The 18095-nt window shown below is 45.0% G+C and overlaps 1 protein-coding gene across 1 annotated transcript; it reads left to right on the top strand.

The window, feature by feature from the left end:
• The first annotated feature begins 1089 nt into the window (after positions 1-1089).
• Positions 1090-17652, top strand: LOC136582096 (solute carrier family 22 member 20-like). The gene is made up of 10 exons (XM_066582890.1): positions 1090-1613; positions 4213-4316; positions 6537-6691; positions 7175-7343; positions 7462-7585; positions 8820-8935; positions 9155-9369; positions 9824-9932; positions 11380-11583; positions 17283-17652. The coding sequence occupies exons 1-10, from the start codon at positions 1239-1241 to the stop codon at positions 17368-17370; spliced, it is 1659 nt and encodes a 552-aa protein (XP_066438987.1). The 5' UTR covers positions 1090-1238; the 3' UTR covers positions 17371-17652.
• The last annotated feature ends 443 nt before the right edge of the window (positions 17653-18095 follow it).

The following is an 18095-nucleotide window of genomic DNA, read 5'->3' as shown; positions in this document are numbered from 1 at the left end:
TGCGTACTATCGTTCCCCTGGGCCTGCGCTGACTTTTTGATCTTAATGCGCCTGCGCTCTATCGGCAATTAGTTTATCACGTGACCAGCAGTCCGGCAGCTTCATTCTTCATCCTGTTATCTGCAGGTATATTCTGCCTATGGACTGTGAGCAGCGAGAAGAAAAAGCTGTCTCGACTGCCCCAACCTTGTTCCAGTTGAACAGACTTTGATTGAAACTTTCTGACCATGCCCAGCTTCTTGCCTTCTGATACATACTGTTTCTGCCAAGCAGAGAGCTAAGTTGAAATTGTGAAGAAAAGAACTGTTGAATAAACGTTCCTGTTACAATATGAGCGGCAAGCCAGAATTTGAACCCTTTCTGCGTACATTGCTGTGTGTCCCTGCAGTTGGGCCCTGTTCCTTACCTGGCCATCCATACACCCAATTCGGCTGGATCTCCGTTTAGAATTATTTGAGTCACCGGTGAAGGAGGAGCAATGGCAATGCCCTCACAATACAGAAACCTGTTGCTGAGGGGTTCCCACCAGTTGGCCTAACTTCACATATGCCAATACCTTTATGATATTTTCCCAACTATTGTGAAGTAGATAAGGGTATAATGACATATATCAGTCAATGAACCCATCTTCCTTGCTATTCATGTATGGATGGTATCTAAATTCTAGAGCTGCAGATGATATAAGATGATTATGCAGAATTTACGTATATATTCTTACTTCATTAATCCTGCAGGTGATTAAGGGTTAACATGCACATAACAGAGGACTAGAGATCACCAGACTTACAAATTTGGCTCTGAACAGTTTTCTTATGGCATACACTTGCTTCCTTTTGTTTAGAAGCCAATGGCATCTCTGACTTAACTCTTTGTTCATTGGGATCAAAATCTGCCATTTCATAATGCTCTGGGACATTGTGTTATAAGAAAGAAATGATAGCATGAATGGAACAAAGGAAGCTATGAGAACAAGTTTAAACTGCATGAAGATATTTCATGGAAATGTAAATTTACAATGAGTAGTGAAGGGGGAGTTAATGAGCAAGAACAAAGATACATATATATAACCAGACTAGAAAAACAACATAAACGTGCAACATCATGAGACTATTGGAGAAGAATCATTAGGAAGATTGAAGTTTCTTTAAGGCAAGAAGTCAAAGTAGATCTCGCCCTTACAGCAGACTTTGGACCAATTATTTCCCACATAAATCTGATAAGACCTGTATGGCATTCACATGGCTTTCAATGATGTCCTTAAATCCATAGGTGGAGTTGGCTGTTTTCAGATACTGCATACCATCCTGTTATTGGTACCAGTGGCCATGTTATCATGCCACAATCTTCTTCAGAACTTCACCGGTGCAGTTCCTGAACACCACTGCAAGCTTCCATCCACCAGTGACTTGAATCATGGAAGTCGGGCACATTTTATGAAACTCTTCACTTCATTGAATCAAGACCACAAACCCTGGAGATGCGTTCAGTACCAAAAGGCTAAAGATTTGTTATCGAACACAACTAATAGACCATTGAAAGGAAAAATGATGGAATACTGTAAAGAAGGGTGGACCTATGATCGAAGCATCTTCTCCTCAACCATTGTTACTGAGGTATGACTCCTAATTTATATTACTTCCACTTAGTCTGTATTTATAGTTAGGATTTGAGGGACATACTTCAAAATTTAGAACAATTAGCCTTTTTTAAATGATCATTGGTAAAATTGACGATACAAATCTTATATAACGAATTAATATTATTCATTTGATAAGTATTTGTTCTTCACAGTAAGCAGTGGGGTAGTAGTGTTTTAAGAGATATGAAATATAAACTAACAGTACTTTTACATGACATATTAAAGGGTGGTTTCACACCTATGCCCAGGGTTCAGTTTTTCCTCCTCTGTTCGGATGGAATGGAACAGCTCCGAACAGACCCCATTGACTATAATGGGGTCCATTCGGTTTCTACTCAGCTGCCTGGCTTTTAGAAGAAAGAGAAAAGTGCTGCATGTGGGCCTTTTACTTCTGGTATTCTGAGCCAGATCTGCGGCAGAATCTCCAATGCCAATGTGAAACCACCCTAACATACATCAGGTGGGGTAGAAGTTGGAGATGAATTGCATGTGTGATGAGTCGAGGTGCAATGAGGCAAAGGCCTAGGTTGTCCAAAAACATCATAAACCAATAAGAAGAAGATGCACATGCCAAAATATTGAATAATATAAAAATATATAGCTTTAATAAAGTCACAATAAGATGATAAAAACAAAGGTGAATGCTGCAGGACAAACAATGCACTACATCCTAGAATGGGTTAAATTGGTCATTCAGTACTGAGCTGCAGCACTTTATTACTTGTTTGTCTGTCCATTATTATATAATAGTCACTTCAACAAGGATTAGGCTTTTTTGATGCATTACTACTTTCTTATTATTTCTAGTCTTTTACATAACTATCAGGCTTATACCACGCATGCCATTACTTGGTTATTTGATACATTTTGGGATGTAGTCTGTTTTCCATCCTGCAGTATTTGTCTTGGTTTTTATCGTTTCCCTATGATTCTATTATCAATTTAATAACACTAAACATTTTTAAAGTTTACCATATGTTTCTTTTTCTTATTGGTTTAGGAGAGTGTTGATACAACCTTATTGTATGTTTTGATAGGTTACCCGTTACTATTATTTTTGGTTTGCTGAACCGCTACTAATATAGGTGTGGCTGTCCAAAAATATAAACTTAGACCTTAAAGCCATTTTGAATTACAGCTGACCCATAGTCTGTCATGATATAAAGAAATGGGGGTGCACTGCAAGTGACACATGTACCCCTTTACTTTGTGTGGTTAAGAAAACCTTGAAGTTCAATCTGAAGGTGTAAGCCCAAGAAGACAGCTCAAGTAATAAAAGGCCTGGAAGGGGAGTATGCATCTGCCGAGAGACAGTAACAGGAGCCTATGATGAGGCCCAGAGCAACTGGTGTGTAAAGTGAGAGACACCCAGGTAGATGTCATGATTAGTAGAGAGATGAAGAGGTTAACGAGGGCCTCGGGCCACATAGTCGTCAGAGGTATCCCTCTAAGAGTCAGGGAACCTGGTGGGCTTACAGAAGTGAGACAGATAATGCAGCCAATAGCTGCCTACTGTTAAGAGGATCACAACAATGTTAGTAACAGGACTGGTTGTCCATAGTGCCAACAAAGGGCCAAGAAGGGTGTCTGAAAGAGAGAACATGCTGAGTGAAGGAAGTATCTGCAAATACCCTTCTCCTGCAAGTTGTATATGGTGCAAGTGGCACAGAGGGACAAAGTGGTAAAATTATAGAAGTTACTGACAAATTGAAGTGTTTGCCATGTTTCAAATAAAAGTTAAAATGGCAATATGTCACGGACTGCATGGACTGTGCTGAAAGGACTACGCTCTGGAAACAAAAGCAAGGGTTAATAATGTGTGAGCTAAGGTATGTGCATGTCTCAGTGAGCCTGGAAACTGGTAGTCATCTAGTAGATGCATTGGGCATTGCATACAAGTGGCTGGTACAATCCTGTGAACAGTATCTGGCAGGGCATGCTGTAGTTGGGGGTAGCCTCCCTTATATCTATAGCAGAATGGAAGGTTTGGATAGTAGCTGGCAGCCATCATAGACTTCAAGAGTGGCTTAAAGTGTTTCTGCAAGTGTTCTACGGTTCTGATGAAAGGGACTGTGACCATAATATGGAAAGCAACCACTAAACTTGTATCAATTAAAGTGACAGTCACCTAATGTTCCTCATTATAAAAAGAATAGAGTTCTTGCTTGCACCATCTACAACTGTTTGCAGCATTTTTCAGAGGGGATGCACAGCAATGTGTTCTTTATACAATGAGTCCTTCTATTGGTATAAGAAGCACTATTCTTGGAATATGTACTGGAATGCTGATTAGAAATGTGCAAAACATGACCTGTGTGATGCAAGGAAATAAGGCAACCTCCTCAGCAAGGTTAGAAATACATGGCTGCTATATGCTGATTATTGCATCAGAGCTCGTCCCAGTATGTGGGTCATTCTATTCACTGCTCCCATCTGCTAAACAAGCGCAATGGCCGCAAGCAAACTTAGCATTAGAATATAAATCATATTATTAATCATGGGTGTTGTGTAAATCCCAACCTTTGTGCAGACAACCGACATTTATAATAAATCTGGCGTCTTTTACCTTGCAGTGGAATCTAGTTTGTGACCAGCGTCCTTGGAGGCAAGTAGCTCGGTCCATCTACATGACTGGTGTACTTTTGGGAGCGCTCGTCTTTGGCAGTCTTGCTGACAAGTAAGCTCATGTTTCTTCCTTCACATTTTAGTCTGTGCAACCAGTTTCTGGTCTTTGCTGAGTATCTTTGTACAGAACACAACCAATATCAACCAATACTAACATGTGTAAGAGGTTATCTATTACAGGTTCGAATTTTAAGGGCAGCTTCAAATGAGCGTATGTACAAATACTTTTTTTGCGCACACATGGTATGTTCATATGCGTGTGTGCAACACAACCTCGCCCTGATTTAAAAGGCTATTTAGCCTAATGAGGTCCAGATGTGTTCTTTTCCTTGCAGTTTTGCGCAGTGTTTCACGCATTCCCTTGTGTATTGCGAGCGCATTTGCACACTTCCTATAGACTTCTATGGGGTCCTTTGGTGTGCAAATTTGCAGGAAAATAGAGCAGGTCCCTTTTTTGGCGCGGAACCGAAATGCACGCAAAAAGTAGGTATTTATATAGGGTTATTAGAAGTAGTATTTTTGTTTGGGGTCCTACTAGTATGTCAGTTTAGAATGTTAGGGCACATTTAAGCTGTGCGGTGTATATAAGCACTTGATTTTTGGGGGGGGTGGAACGTGAAAAAACAGCAATTGTGTAATTGTTGTATGGGTTTTTACAGCATTTACTATGCCGTATAAATGAAATGTTAACCTTATTCTCTGAGTCAGTACTATTACTACTGTATACTACTAAATTTGTTAAGTTTACTGTATATAGGTTTTTTTATGCTTTACTACTATTGCTCAATAATTAGCAACTTTCGCACATTTCTTTATAAAGGCCCATTCAGACACAACGATAATCGCTCAAAAGATGTCGCTTAAGCAACTTTTGAGAGATAATCATTGTGTCATTTACAGTACAAGATGATCGCTCAAGATGAGCGATCACCTTGCACTGCCAGTGGAGGATGCAGAAGACAAGCGGGGTGTCCCAGTTTGTCTTCTGCATCCAGCTGTTCTCTGCTTGGTGCGCCCGGCTATCATACAGCTGTGCGCTCCGTGTGGGGTATGGAGAACAGAGCTGCGCCACTCTGCTCTTTATACCTAGCCTGTGATCAGGGAACAATAGTATCAGCTGTATCCCGCTGTGAACCCCTGATAAGGCTCATAGTCATCTTTCAGCACGCTGAAAGACAACGATGAGTGACGGGATAATGAAAACTGCACGATGTCCGTGCAGATACACACAACGATTATCGCTCAAAAGATGTCTTTTGAGCGAATTTTGAGCGATAATCGTTGTGCTTAATGGGCCTTTACAGTGTGAAGTATGCTGGATAGATAATATAATGATTTTAAAATATGAGTCATAACAAATGTGGTGAAACCAATCATGCAGTGTTTTTCACTAGTTCTCATGGTAAAGTGTGCTTTATGGAAAAATTGTGATTTTTATTTTTAAGTGTTTTTTATTTTTACAGGAAAACATTTTTTTACAGCACATATTGATCCCACAAGGGGACTTGAAGATACAATTGTTTGACCACTTAGATAATATACTGCATTACTTGTGTAAATTACCACTTTCTTCCTTGACAGTATGGTCTATTACTGTCAGTGAAGAAACTGACCACTGTTGTCCACTGTACATGGCAGAGCCTTAGGGCATGATTTGGTCTATGACTGCCATGGCAGTCATTGGCACCCACGATCCAATTGCAGAAATACCAGTGGGGTGAAGGATGGAGCCCCCTCCATTTCCAAACCTCCCGGATGCCATGCTCTGAATTGAAAGCAGCATCTATAAGATTAAATTGTTAGGATCGATGATCTTGATAGCTGCAGCAAGATTACGGCTTTCAATTATGGTCCAACCCTGTTCCAAGTTACTGAATGCTCAACTTCTGAGCAACCTCAAACCAGTGCCATGCATGTACCGCGTAGATCAGGAAGAGGTTATGGTCTAATAGGTTATCTGTAAATCAACCCATAAAAAAATAGATCCTGGTGACAAATAAGTGCAACTAAAGTAAATTCCAAATGGGGTTGTCTTCTGCAGGATCCTATTATGACGTCAGAGTCTGTGCCCACTTAGAGGACTCGGTTGCCCACTTAAGAGTACTCTGTTGGGCCGGTCAGACCCTAAACACACAATGTGTTTTATGACACACTATGCTGCCCTTGACACCACCACCGGGGCAAATGTACAGAGTAGTGAACACCCTACTTTTCATTGTATATTTCTTACTTTTCATTGTATGTTGCTTGGTTTTAATTGTATGTTTTTTAGTTTAGGCAGAATGGAGATCCTCACATGGTCTTACCTTCAGATGGGAGTAGCTGGAAGCTGTGCTGCATTTTTACCTACATATGATGGCTATTGTGCTTTCCGCTTCCTTTGTGGTGTGGCTTCCTCTGCTATTTCTGTCAACAGCATCTCTTTAAGTAAGTAACCTCTGATGATAGGTTAAGGGCCAGTAATTATTTAAAGTATTAAAAGTAAAGTATTAACTAATCACAGTATTTATGTACCAATCCAAATGTCAATAGATTCAAAAATATCTAAAATATGTGTTTTATACACATTTTTTTTTGTCTTAAAGGGACCATGTCACCTGTTTCATGCTGCCAGAACTGTGGGCAACATGAACGAGGGTTACAGGTATGTGCAGTGCCCCAATGTAAGTGTCATTCCGAAATGCTGCCGTGTTTCAGAATAAAACACACTTTAAAGTTTGACTTGGAATGGAGCTCCAAGTTAAAGAGACGTGCCACGACGGCCTCCACCTACCCCCAGCATAAAGACTGACAGTCAAACGGTAAAGTGTGTTTATTCTACACATACCTGGGGTACTGCGCATACCTGCATGGTTCGGGCAGCGTGAACCTACAGACAGGTTTCCTGTAATCATTTCTTGTGTCTTGCAGTCTTAGAGTGGATGCCTAAGCATGGCCGGACACTAGCTGGGAATTTTTTTGGCTTTTCCTACTCATTGGGACAAATAGTTTTGGCTGTTATGGCATACATGATCCGAGACTGGCGATGGCTTCAGTTTGCCGTTTCTGCCCCATTTGTTATCTTCTTCATCTACTCTTGGTAAGCTATCATCAATAGTTCCCTTATGAGGAAGGGAAAATGTGGCAGTACATGGAGTCGGGGAAATAGTTTATAAACCCGTCTTACAGTTATACCCATTTACTGTCTTATGATTCAGGTGGCTACCTGAATCTGCTCGTTGGCTGATTCTTCGGGGTGACCCTTGTAAGGCTTTGAAACACCTGCGAAAGGTTGCTCAAATCAATGGAAAACAGGAAGAAGGAGAGAAACTGACGCCAGAGGTAAAATATACAATGTTTTGTGTAGTGTTCAAACCGTGATACAATTACCACAGCCCTGTGTACAGCTAGAACAGTCAATTAGTCTGCTTATACAAGGTTTTATTCTAATATTTCAAGGGGAATAGGCATGACTAAGAGCATGAAAAACATAGATATATACTGTATGGGACGTGTGTATAAACCTTAGTCCATACAATTGCTATATTCTTCACAAAGAGACCACCAAGCATGGGCATACTTATAGGGGGTGGACCCAGGAGCCCTAGAGGGCCCATAAAGTCTCTCTTCCCCATATTGCAAACCAATGCTATCAATGAAGCTTTATAGTTGGGGGCCCAGTTCCAGATTTTGCACTGGGGCCCAGGGGCTTCAAGTTACACCTCTGCCACCAAGGACCTCAGTATGTCTTTTGCACTTTGTGGTATTAGATGCCTTCACCCAGCCACAGGACACATGTACTTTTAGCTGAGCCTCTGATTTCCAACGGTATGTATTATGCCACATATTGATAGTGAAAATTGTTCTGCAATGTTCCAACAATAAATCATTTATTATTACATTATTTATGTTCATATTGCAATGCTACCAGTTTAATTTTTCATCCTTAAATGGGTTTTCTAGTGGAGAATGGGGAAGGGTTGGGTTAAAATGTTACTTGATCTGTTTTATTTCTGGGGTACCCACGTTTGGAGTCTCCCAGATTTATTTTGTACTGTGCTCTAAACGTTTGTTTTATTTTTCTTGGGTCCATAATCCTTAGTTGGACATATGTGGCAATTATGTGTGTCTATTTAGCCCTGGTTTTTAAGAGTAATTAATAAGGGCTTATGCTTTAGTATTAAAGGTCTATTCTGTGAAGGGTTAAAATGTTAAGACCATGGACTGCATAAAATAACACACTAAGTTTTAGTCACCCTATTAATACCCTTTGTGCTTTGATCCACCACCATTCTACCTTTTGTACTGCTGAGGCCAATGATTGGTCCCAGTGGTCACATGCTTACATGACAGGTGATCAGTTGCCTGGATGCAAATGAAGACCAGAGAGAACCAGAGCAGCAGGGGATCAGAACACCGCCGGCATTAATAGGGAGTGCATAAGTTAGTTTGTAATTTTAATGCAGTCCAAGCTTTTAGAATTCCCCCCCCCCCCCCACTAGACAACCCCTTTAAATGTATTTTTTTTGTCATTTCTTCAACTTTAACCATCTCACCTTCACTGTTCTACCCACAGATGCTTTGCTCTGAGATGCAAAAAGATATTCTTCTCATCAAATCCTCACACTCAGTGTTAGACCTTGTCCGCACCCCGGCTATGAGACGCATGTCACTTTGTCTCGTTCTAGTTTGGTAAGTTGATGTTGCTATTATGTATCATTGATTTACAATTCTCTCCCTCAAACCAATGTATTATGTGCTATCTACTATTACAATGGGAAGCATATTGTTGAATGCACCATCTGACAAATGTAATAGCTCACCTGGTATGTAAACCTGACCCCATACGTGTATACCAGCAAAATGTATCATGACTAGAGACATAATAAATTATTATACTTCGATCAATAGGTTTTCAAGTAATTTTGCCTATTATGGGCTCAGTATGGACCTGCAAGATTTTGGACTCAGCATTTTCCTGACTCAAGCACTATTTGGCGGAGTAGAAATGGCAGCTAAACTGATGGTGATGCTGTTTATGACATTTGTGGGGAGACGAGTCATGCAGTTTGGGTCCCTGTTTCTTGCCGGTGTTATGGTACTATCTTATGGCTTCATATCTCAAGGTAAAACAACTCAATTCCCTGTTAATCCCTTCCAACAACAGTTACAATACCATTTCATTGTTAGGCTGCCTTCACATTTCTGGTTGGAGGCTCTGTTGCAGATCTGGCACAAAATACCAAAAGAAATAGCGCCGCACAGGTCTTTTTCTTCCAGTAAAATTCTGGGCAGCTGAGCCGAAACCGAATGGACCCCATTATAGTCAATGGGGTCCATTTGACGCTGTTCGTTTCTGTCATGAGACGTATTTCTTCGACCAGGAGATTCCCCTTTCCTGCTCCCCGAATGGTGCAGGAAAATGGAATCCCCATTGCTGATGTGAAGGCGGCCTTACGCTATTTTATTGCATTGGGGACTAAGAATTTAAGAAATTTTACATTGGGGCGCAGGAGCTTCACCTCTGCTACCTAATGCCCTGTTTCCACAACTAACGGGGTACATGCTCTTCTCTTACAGAAATGCAAATGTTGTGTACAGTCCTAGCAGTGACTGGCAAGGCTTTTCTGGCTTCTGCTATTACATGCATGTACCTATATACTGGAGAGCTGTACCCTACAGAGATAAGGTAGGTTTGTACTGAACTTTGCCTTATCAATAATTTGCAATGTTCATAAGATTGATTTCAGCCCTGCTTTATCACGTCAGATATTAGCTAAAGAGTTTTTCAGAACATGTGGTGGACTTGTGCTTGTACATAGTAGCCAGTCCGATGGGACAGAGCCGCAGTAGCCTCAGCCTATATTATGTTAGGAGGTAGATTTCTTCAGACTACCATTAGAAAGTGGAACTAGGTCAGAGTCACTCATTATAAATGTGACTTTATAGAGTAAAAAATAAGAAAACAGTGAAAGGAAATCTGTCACCACTTTTTGGGCTAACAGCTGAATATACTGGCAGATGTCCGACGATATGAAGAACATATTGATACCTTAAGCCTGGGTTCACACAGGGCGGATTTACCACGGTTTGCCGTTGCATATCTGCACTGCGGCCAAACCGCTGCGTTTGCAGTGCAATGCAGTGCAAATGTGTTTGGGCAAAAAGCTGTCCTCACAGGGCGGATTTTTTACGCATTCCCACAGTGCGGAAATGCAACTGCGGCGCGGTTTTTGAACGCAACATGTTCATTCTTTTGACTTTTCCGCAGCGCTTTTTTGTCCATAGATCTCTATGGACGCAGCAAAATCCGCACCAAAATGCGCTGCGGAAAAAAACGCTTGTGGACTTTCAGGCTGGGGTCACACAGGGCGGATTTGCCGCGGTTTTGCCGCAGCAGATCCGCCCGCGGCAAAACCGCCCGCGGCCGCTAAGCCCGGGATTAGCCAGCCATGTGGACGAGGTTTCTCAGAAATCTCGTCCACACGGGACGGCTAATCCGCTGCGGTAAATCGGCCGCAGCTGCGGTTTCAAAAGAAGCAGCATGCTCATTCTTTTTTGCATTCCGCTGCGGCCGCGCTCTCCTCTATGGGAGCGCCGGCCGCAACGGAAGAGCAAGCGGCCGGACCGCTTCAAAGCCGCCGCGGCTTAAACCGCGGCGGCTCTGCCGGCGGAGATCTCGCGGTTTTTGCTGCGGCCAAACCGCGAGATTTCCGACGGCAATCCGCCCCGTGTGACCCTAGGCTCAACGTGGAAAATCCGCAAGAAAATCTGCAAGACAAAAATAACCTTTGAAGCGGTTTTGCCTCAGAAACAGTTCTTCTGCGGCAAAACCGCAACGGAAAAAACGCAGCAAAACCGCAACAAATCTGCCCTGTGTGAACCCAGCCTTAGTGTGTGTCTCTGCGTCTTCACTGTCCAGATTTCGTTGGTGAAGTGCACCGCACACTATACGCAAATAAGCGGTGGACCGTGCAGTGGGGGGCAGTATATGCAGTTGTTAACCCAAAAACTGGTGACAGGCTTCTTTAAGCTTTGATATCCAGAGGTAGTCATTTACATGTTATTTTTAACACACTGTACATCTAGAGAAAACAGATACTAATGAAAGTATTATTTCCCCTTTAAACATGCAGGCAAACTGGGATGGGTTTTAGTGCTATGAATGCCCGCCTGGGCTCTGCTGTGGCGTCTGCTTTGCATCTAACCGGGGATTTTTCAGCAACCATCCTTCCCATGATATTTGGGATCACTCCCATAATAGCAGGATTCTTCTCCTGCTTTCTATTGGAAACCAAAGACTCAGCATTAGCAGATACCATCAATGAAGTTGAGGACAGGTAAGAAGTACTGCCTTCTGCTTTCCTTCCCTTACTCCCTTTTATTCCCTTTTATTGCCTTATCCTATGACCACTTACAAGATTACAACAATGGGTCTGTTTCCTTCTTAAGGCCCATTTACATGCAAAGATAATCTTTCAAAAGATTTAAAGATTTATGCATGTAAAAGGGTTTCCAGGAGCTGTTTGCAGAGCCCAGCATGTGATTAATCACACACCCAGTTGTGCGCCCAGCTGTGTTGTTCTCCTCACAGGTGCCAGCATGTTACAATGTTATCTGCCAGCTCCCCTTGGAGATAACAGCCTGCGGTCTACTAAGAGATAAATGTGTTCGCTTTATCTCGAGTAGCTGAATGATGGATTTAAGTTCACCTTAAAATCATCATTCAAACAAAAGATGCACAATGGGTGCGTTTACATGTAACAATTATTGCTTATTTTTGGTCTTTTCAACCAATTTTGAGTGATACTCGTTATGTGTAAATGGGCCTTTAGAGATAGTGCCACTCTTGCCTATGGACCATATCAGGTACTGCAGCTAAACCTCATTGATGTGAATGTGGCTGATTTGCAATTTCAGATGCAACTTATGGACAATAGTGATACTGTTGGGGAAAAAGAAAAATTAAACATGTAATTTCATACAACCCTTGAACATGGTACCTTGGGGCCGTTTTACATGGGCCAATAAATTCTGTATCCAGCAAGAAGCTAAATGATTAGCATTCAGTGTAAATGCATGCCCCGACTTATTGACAATCGAGAACTCATTAGCCTCTCACTCATCGTTCAGTTTGGGCATGCAGAAAACTGAACGACGGATCGGCCCGTATAACCAGGCAGTTGTTCACTTATGAATAATTGCCTGTTTACTGTGAATGGAGGTGGACAGGCCGGACTGATTCCCCGACCCGCTGCACCTCCATTTGCTGAGCGATAATCGTTCCTGTGTAAGGGAAATCTCACATGGACGGATTCTAATTGCGGAATCTGCGATCGCTGTCCGTGCGGAGAATCTGCGGCAAAAGGCAGGCATTGAAAGGCATGAAATTACGTTTTTTCCTTGATGCTCATGAATACGAATTGTGTATTCTGCGAGCAGAAGAAAAATCGCAGCATGCTCTATTTTGCCGTGGACTCTGTGCAGATGGCCTCTAATGGAGTCAATAGAGGCCATCCGCCCCGCAGCCGATAAGCAAATAACATCACCTATGTTAGTGATGGCTAACCTTTTAGAGACCGAGTGCCCAAACTGCAACCCAAAACCCACTTATTTATTGCAAAGTGCCAACATGTCAGGAGGCGGGGCTTATCACGACATACGATTTTACCCCCGTCATTCTAAAAAGGACAGGGCCGCTTCAAAATAGACAGCGAGCAGATTTTGACTGCTTTTTGGATGGGAAAATACTGCAGAATGTCCTCAGCGGAAATTTCTGTGAAAAATTCTGCAGCATTTCCGCATCCAAAAAGCAGTCAAAATCTGCACCCTGTGTATTTTGAAACAGCCCTGCCCATTTCCGCACATGTAAACATACCCCAGCGTCAATAGTGACACCCCCTCCCAGCGGCCCCGGCAATAATAGTGACCCCCCCCACAGTGGCCCCTAGTATGACATTGACCCCCCCACAGCGGCCCCTAGTAGCACATTGACCCCCGCCACACACACACAGTGGCCCCTAGTATGACATTGATCCCCCCCCCATCCACAGCAGCCGCTAGTAGGACATTGACCCCCTCACAGCGGCCCCCAGTATGACATTGACCCCCCCCCACAGCGGCCCTCGGTATGACATTGACCCCCCCCCCCCACAGCGGCCCTCAGTATGACATTGACCCCCCCACAGCGGCCCTCAGTATGACATTGACCCCCCCACAGCGGCCCTCAGTATGACATTGACCCCCCCCCCCCACAGCGGCCCTCAGTATGACATTGACCCCCCCCGACAGCGGCCTTCAGTATGACATTGACCCCCCCACAGCGGCCCTCAGTATGACATTGACCCCCCCACAGCGGCCCTCAGTATGACATTGACCCCCCACAGCGGGCCCCCAGCATGACGTTGAGCCCCCCTCCCCCACAGCGGGCCCCCAGTATGACGTTGAGCCCCCCCCGCACTGCGGGCCCCCAGTATGACGTTGACCCCCCCCCACAGCGGGCCCCCAGTATGACGTTGACCCCCCCCACAGCGGGCTCCCAGTATGACGTTGACCCCCCCACAGCGGGCCCCCAGTATGACGTTGACCCCCCCCCACAGCGGGCCCCCAGTATGACGTTGACCCCCCCCACAGCGGGCCCCCAGTATGACGTTGACCCCCCCACAGCGGGCCCCCAGTATGACGTTGACCGCCCCACAGCGGGCCCCCAGTATGACGTTGACCGCCCCACAGCGCGCCCCCAGTATGACGTTGACCGCCCCACAGCGCGCCCCCAGTAGACGTTGACCGCCCCACAGCACGCCTCCAGTATGACGTTGACCCCCCCCCACAGCGCGCCCCCAGTAGACGTTGACCGTCCCACAGCGCGCCCCCAGTATGACGTTGACCGCCCCACAGCGCGCCCCCAGTATGACGTTAACCGCCCCACAGCGCGCCCCCAGTATGACGTCGACCCCCCCAAAGCGGGCCCCCAGTATGACGTCGACCCCCCCCAGCGGCCCCCAGTATGACATCGACCCCCCCAGCGGCCCCCAGTATGACATCGACCCCCCCCAGCATTACATTGACCCCCCCCCCCAGCGGCCCCCAGTATGACATCGACCCCCCCCAGGCACACACACAGCGGCCCCCAGTATGACATCGACCCCCCCCCCCACAGTGGCCCACAGTATGACAGCGACCCCCCATCCCCACAGTAGCCCATTAGTGTGACAGCAACCCCCATTCCCCGGGACCCATATACTTACCCGCTCCTCCTCTGCTCGGCGTTGCTGCTGGTACTGATCCCAGTGCACACTGTGACGTCAGTGTGCTGCCGGACGCCTCCTCCCTCTGCTCTCCTGGAAATAAGTAGTAGGAGATGTCGGGGGAGGGAGGAGGAGGATCCTGGCTGCACACTGATGTCACCGGGATCAGCACTGCTATCAGCGGCGCTAAGTGAATGGCGGCAGGGGAGCCGCAGCCCCTTCCGACATTCACAAGTGGTGAGCGTCTGATGGCGACGCATGCCAGCAGGAAAGGCACGCGCGCCATAGGTTCACCACCACTGACCTACGTCATTGCATAGTGATGGCATGGGAAATACGAAGAATGAAAAAAAAAACTCTACTGCGCATGAACTACGGCGAGCCACCATGGTCATCTGCAATACAGAAAAATCAGGTAGACAGGTTGACCGGCCAAGCTCATAGCCGGAATCCGCTGTGGGCCTCCCGCATATGGAATCTGACCCATTCGTATGAACCCGGCCTAAAAGCACAAAAAGGGTTACCGCTGGGATGAACTATCGGGCATCTGCGCCCAACAGGTTGTCCCGTGTAAAAGGGCCCTTACTCTAGTCCTTAAAAAATACACATTTGCTTGTGTCAACAGATATACTGTAGATTTTAAACCACACTTTGTAAATTCTACAAATGGATGAAAAGATACTAAAAATTGCAACTTTATTTGTTTGATAATAAATATATATATATGAAAAGCAAACTAAGGCCAAATGCCCACGTTCAGATTTGTACCGTGTTTCCCGCTATGTAAATCCGCAGCGGAATTCTGCAGCTATTAGGTTCAAAAGAACCTAATAGCTTTTCTGCCTGTCAATGCCGACACACGGAATTTTACTGCAGATTTCCGCAGCGGGAAATAAAACGCGGCATGTTCTATTTTCCGTGGATTTACGCTGCGGGAGGTCTCCATGAATATAGTATTAATGGAGACCGTGGAAAAACAAGCGTTTTTCCACGATCACCAGTGGGCGTGTCTTGTTTACCACCACTGTACTCCCGCGGCATATCCCACAATGGCCTTGTGCATGAGGCCTAAGACTATGTTCACACTAGCGTTTTTTTTTACTTAAACTGTTCCATTAAAAAAAAAGAAATTTGTAAGCTTTCTGCTTACGTCCATTTTTTAGCATTTAAAAGGTGGAGGCTGTGGTTCTTCAAGGAATGTGGCTCAGTGGTTAGCACTGATGCCTTGCTAATGCTGGTTTCCTAGGTTCAAATTTCATCAAATGCAATCTCAACTTTGGAAAATTCCATACCCTTGGTCAAATTTGAAGCCACTCCCTCTTTCGTGTTTCTTGTGCCTTTAACCAAGCTATCTTCCCGCACACCTGCCCTTCTACAAACAGATTGCCCATTTTGTGTATCAGACCCTGGATTTTCTTCCTGATTTCACTACTTCTTAAACGCTTGTGCTGCACCGCCATCTTGTGTACCAGACCCCGTCTATTTCCTCCTGACTTTGCTACTGCTTGAACCCTTTGTACTGCACTGCCCTCTTGTGTACCAGACTCTTGTGAGCATAACATCTGACCGCAGTATTTTTGAAAAGAAAAGGCCGCCTGCAGACGAGCGGAAATCCCGCCGCGGGATTTCCCGCGGGATTTCCGCCGCTGAAAGTCTGCATAGGAGTGCATTACAATACGCACTCCTATGCAGACGGCCGCGGTTTGGCCGCGCGAAATCTCGCGCGGCAAACAAACCGCGGCATGTTCTAATTTTCTGCGGGGCACGCACTCACCTGGCCGCCGGCTCCGGTCTGCGCATGCGCCGGCTGCGCGGCAGCCGGCACATCAAAGAGCCGGGGCCGCCAGGCGCGGGTGAGTACGCGTTCGTCCCTGCAGGCTCTGGGGTCGGATCGCGCGGCGAGATTTCTCGCTGCCGGATCCGACCCGCTCGGCTGCAGGCGGCCAAATGCAGTTAAAATCTCTAACAAAAATGCCACAAAAAATGCTGCAAAACACGGTGTATAATTACAGCCTTAGGGCGCCCACCCACTGGCGTTTGCGATTTTCGTGCGTGAAAAACGCAGCGTTTTTTGCCGCGTTTTCGCGGCTTTTCCATTAATTTCCATTGACTTTCATGGGTGCATTAGGAGAAAAATAAGGACACATATGCAACTGACAGTTCCTATGTTAAAAAACGCAACGCAACGCAAAAAAAAACGCTAGTGGACAGGAGTACATTCAATTCTAATTGCTCTTGAGAAAAAACGCAAAATGCAAAGAAAAAAAAATCGCCAGTGGGTGGGCGCCCTTAGGGCTTATTCAGACGACCGTATATCGGTTGCGTATTCACGCCGGCCGATATACAGCGTCCCTCTCTGCAGGGGGAGGAGGCTGGAAAAGTCGGGAGCAGTGCACTGAGTGCTTGCCCCCTCTCTGCCTCCCCTCTGCCGCTCTGCACTATTTGCAATGAGAGGAGGCGGGAGGGGGGGGCTAAGTCCTTAAACTTAGCCCCGCCTCCTCTCATTGCAAATAGTGCAGAGGGGCAGAAAGGCTCCCGGCTCTTCCAGCCTCCCCCCACCTGCAGAGAGGCACACCGTTTATCGGCCGGCGTGAATACCCGACCAATATACGGTCGTGTGAATAAGCCCCTAGCCAAATACTGTCACACTAATTACACCGTACAATTAGATATAAGAACTTAGGTTAGCGACACTTGAGGAACCAACTACGTAGGAAGGGCCCATAAATATGGGAGATACTACATATTTTGTTACGAAGAACATGTACTAATTGGATCTCCTCAATCCTCAGGCACAGAGATATTTCATCAGAGGTAGAAGAAATAGAGAATGAACCGTGGAGTCATAAAGTGAAAGTCCATTTACTGGAAATCTCCTAATAACTGAAGACCGTGAAGTGTCTATGATCTTCTATTCTCCTCTGACATTCATGAAAATCGTGTGAAAGTGTCAGGTTGGATATTTATCCAGAGGAAACTGCCTCACCAAATGACTGGACCGTCCGGGAAGACTTTGGACTGAGCTTGGAAGGAGTATCTAGATTAATCCAGTATTATTATTACATAGCTGCTTCTACTGACTAACATGAATTACACTGTATACTGTATGTATTTAATGGTCGTCAAAGAATATTTGTTGAATTGAAATTAGCAATTTTTTTTTTTTACAATAGTTACAGGTAGCCAGCTGGAGAAGTGGCAGGATAGTTCAGTCGTCGGCGTTGTTACCTCGTGGGTCCAAATTGGAGAAAGGCGATATCTGTGTGGAGTTATGCATTCACTTCTCATTTTTGGGTTTTGGTCCAAGCTAGATTCTGTGTAGACTATTAGAACAATGCATTTATGTATGATCTATGTGGCACCATGTTGAAGATATTCTGAAAACCTCTGTATGCTTCCATGTATGTGGCGGTACAGAAGGGCCCTACAAAAGTCTATAGGTGTCTCATTATGGTACAATGGAGCTACAATATGGCTGTGTGTGCGGCATATTTGCTCAGAAATTCAGGTGGACATAAGTCCTCTAGTGAAGCAGGTGGATGGAATATGATGGACCGGCGGTAAGAGATGGAGACAGGGGCATTTGTTGCAGCAATCATTAAACT

Source organism: Eleutherodactylus coqui, chromosome 11, assembly GCF_035609145.1.
Source record: "Eleutherodactylus coqui strain aEleCoq1 chromosome 11, aEleCoq1.hap1, whole genome shotgun sequence".
In the NCBI taxonomy this organism is placed as follows: domain Eukaryota; kingdom Metazoa; phylum Chordata; class Amphibia; order Anura; family Eleutherodactylidae; genus Eleutherodactylus; species Eleutherodactylus coqui.
Note: the sequence above shows the minus strand (reverse complement) of the source record. Positions and strands in the feature narration are given on the sequence as shown.

Coding starts and splice junctions, on each gene's coding strand:
- LOC136582096 (XM_066582890.1), top strand. CDS start 1,239: ATGGCTTTCAATGATGTCCTTAAATCCATAGGTGGAGTTGGCTGTTTT. Junction 6,692..7,174: donor TGTCAACAGCATCTCTTTAA/GTAAGTAACCTC, acceptor TGTGTCTTGCAG/TCTTAGAGTGGATGCCTAAG. Junction 7,586..8,819: donor GAGAGAAACTGACGCCAGAG/GTAAAATATACA, acceptor TTCTACCCACAG/ATGCTTTGCTCTGAGATGCA.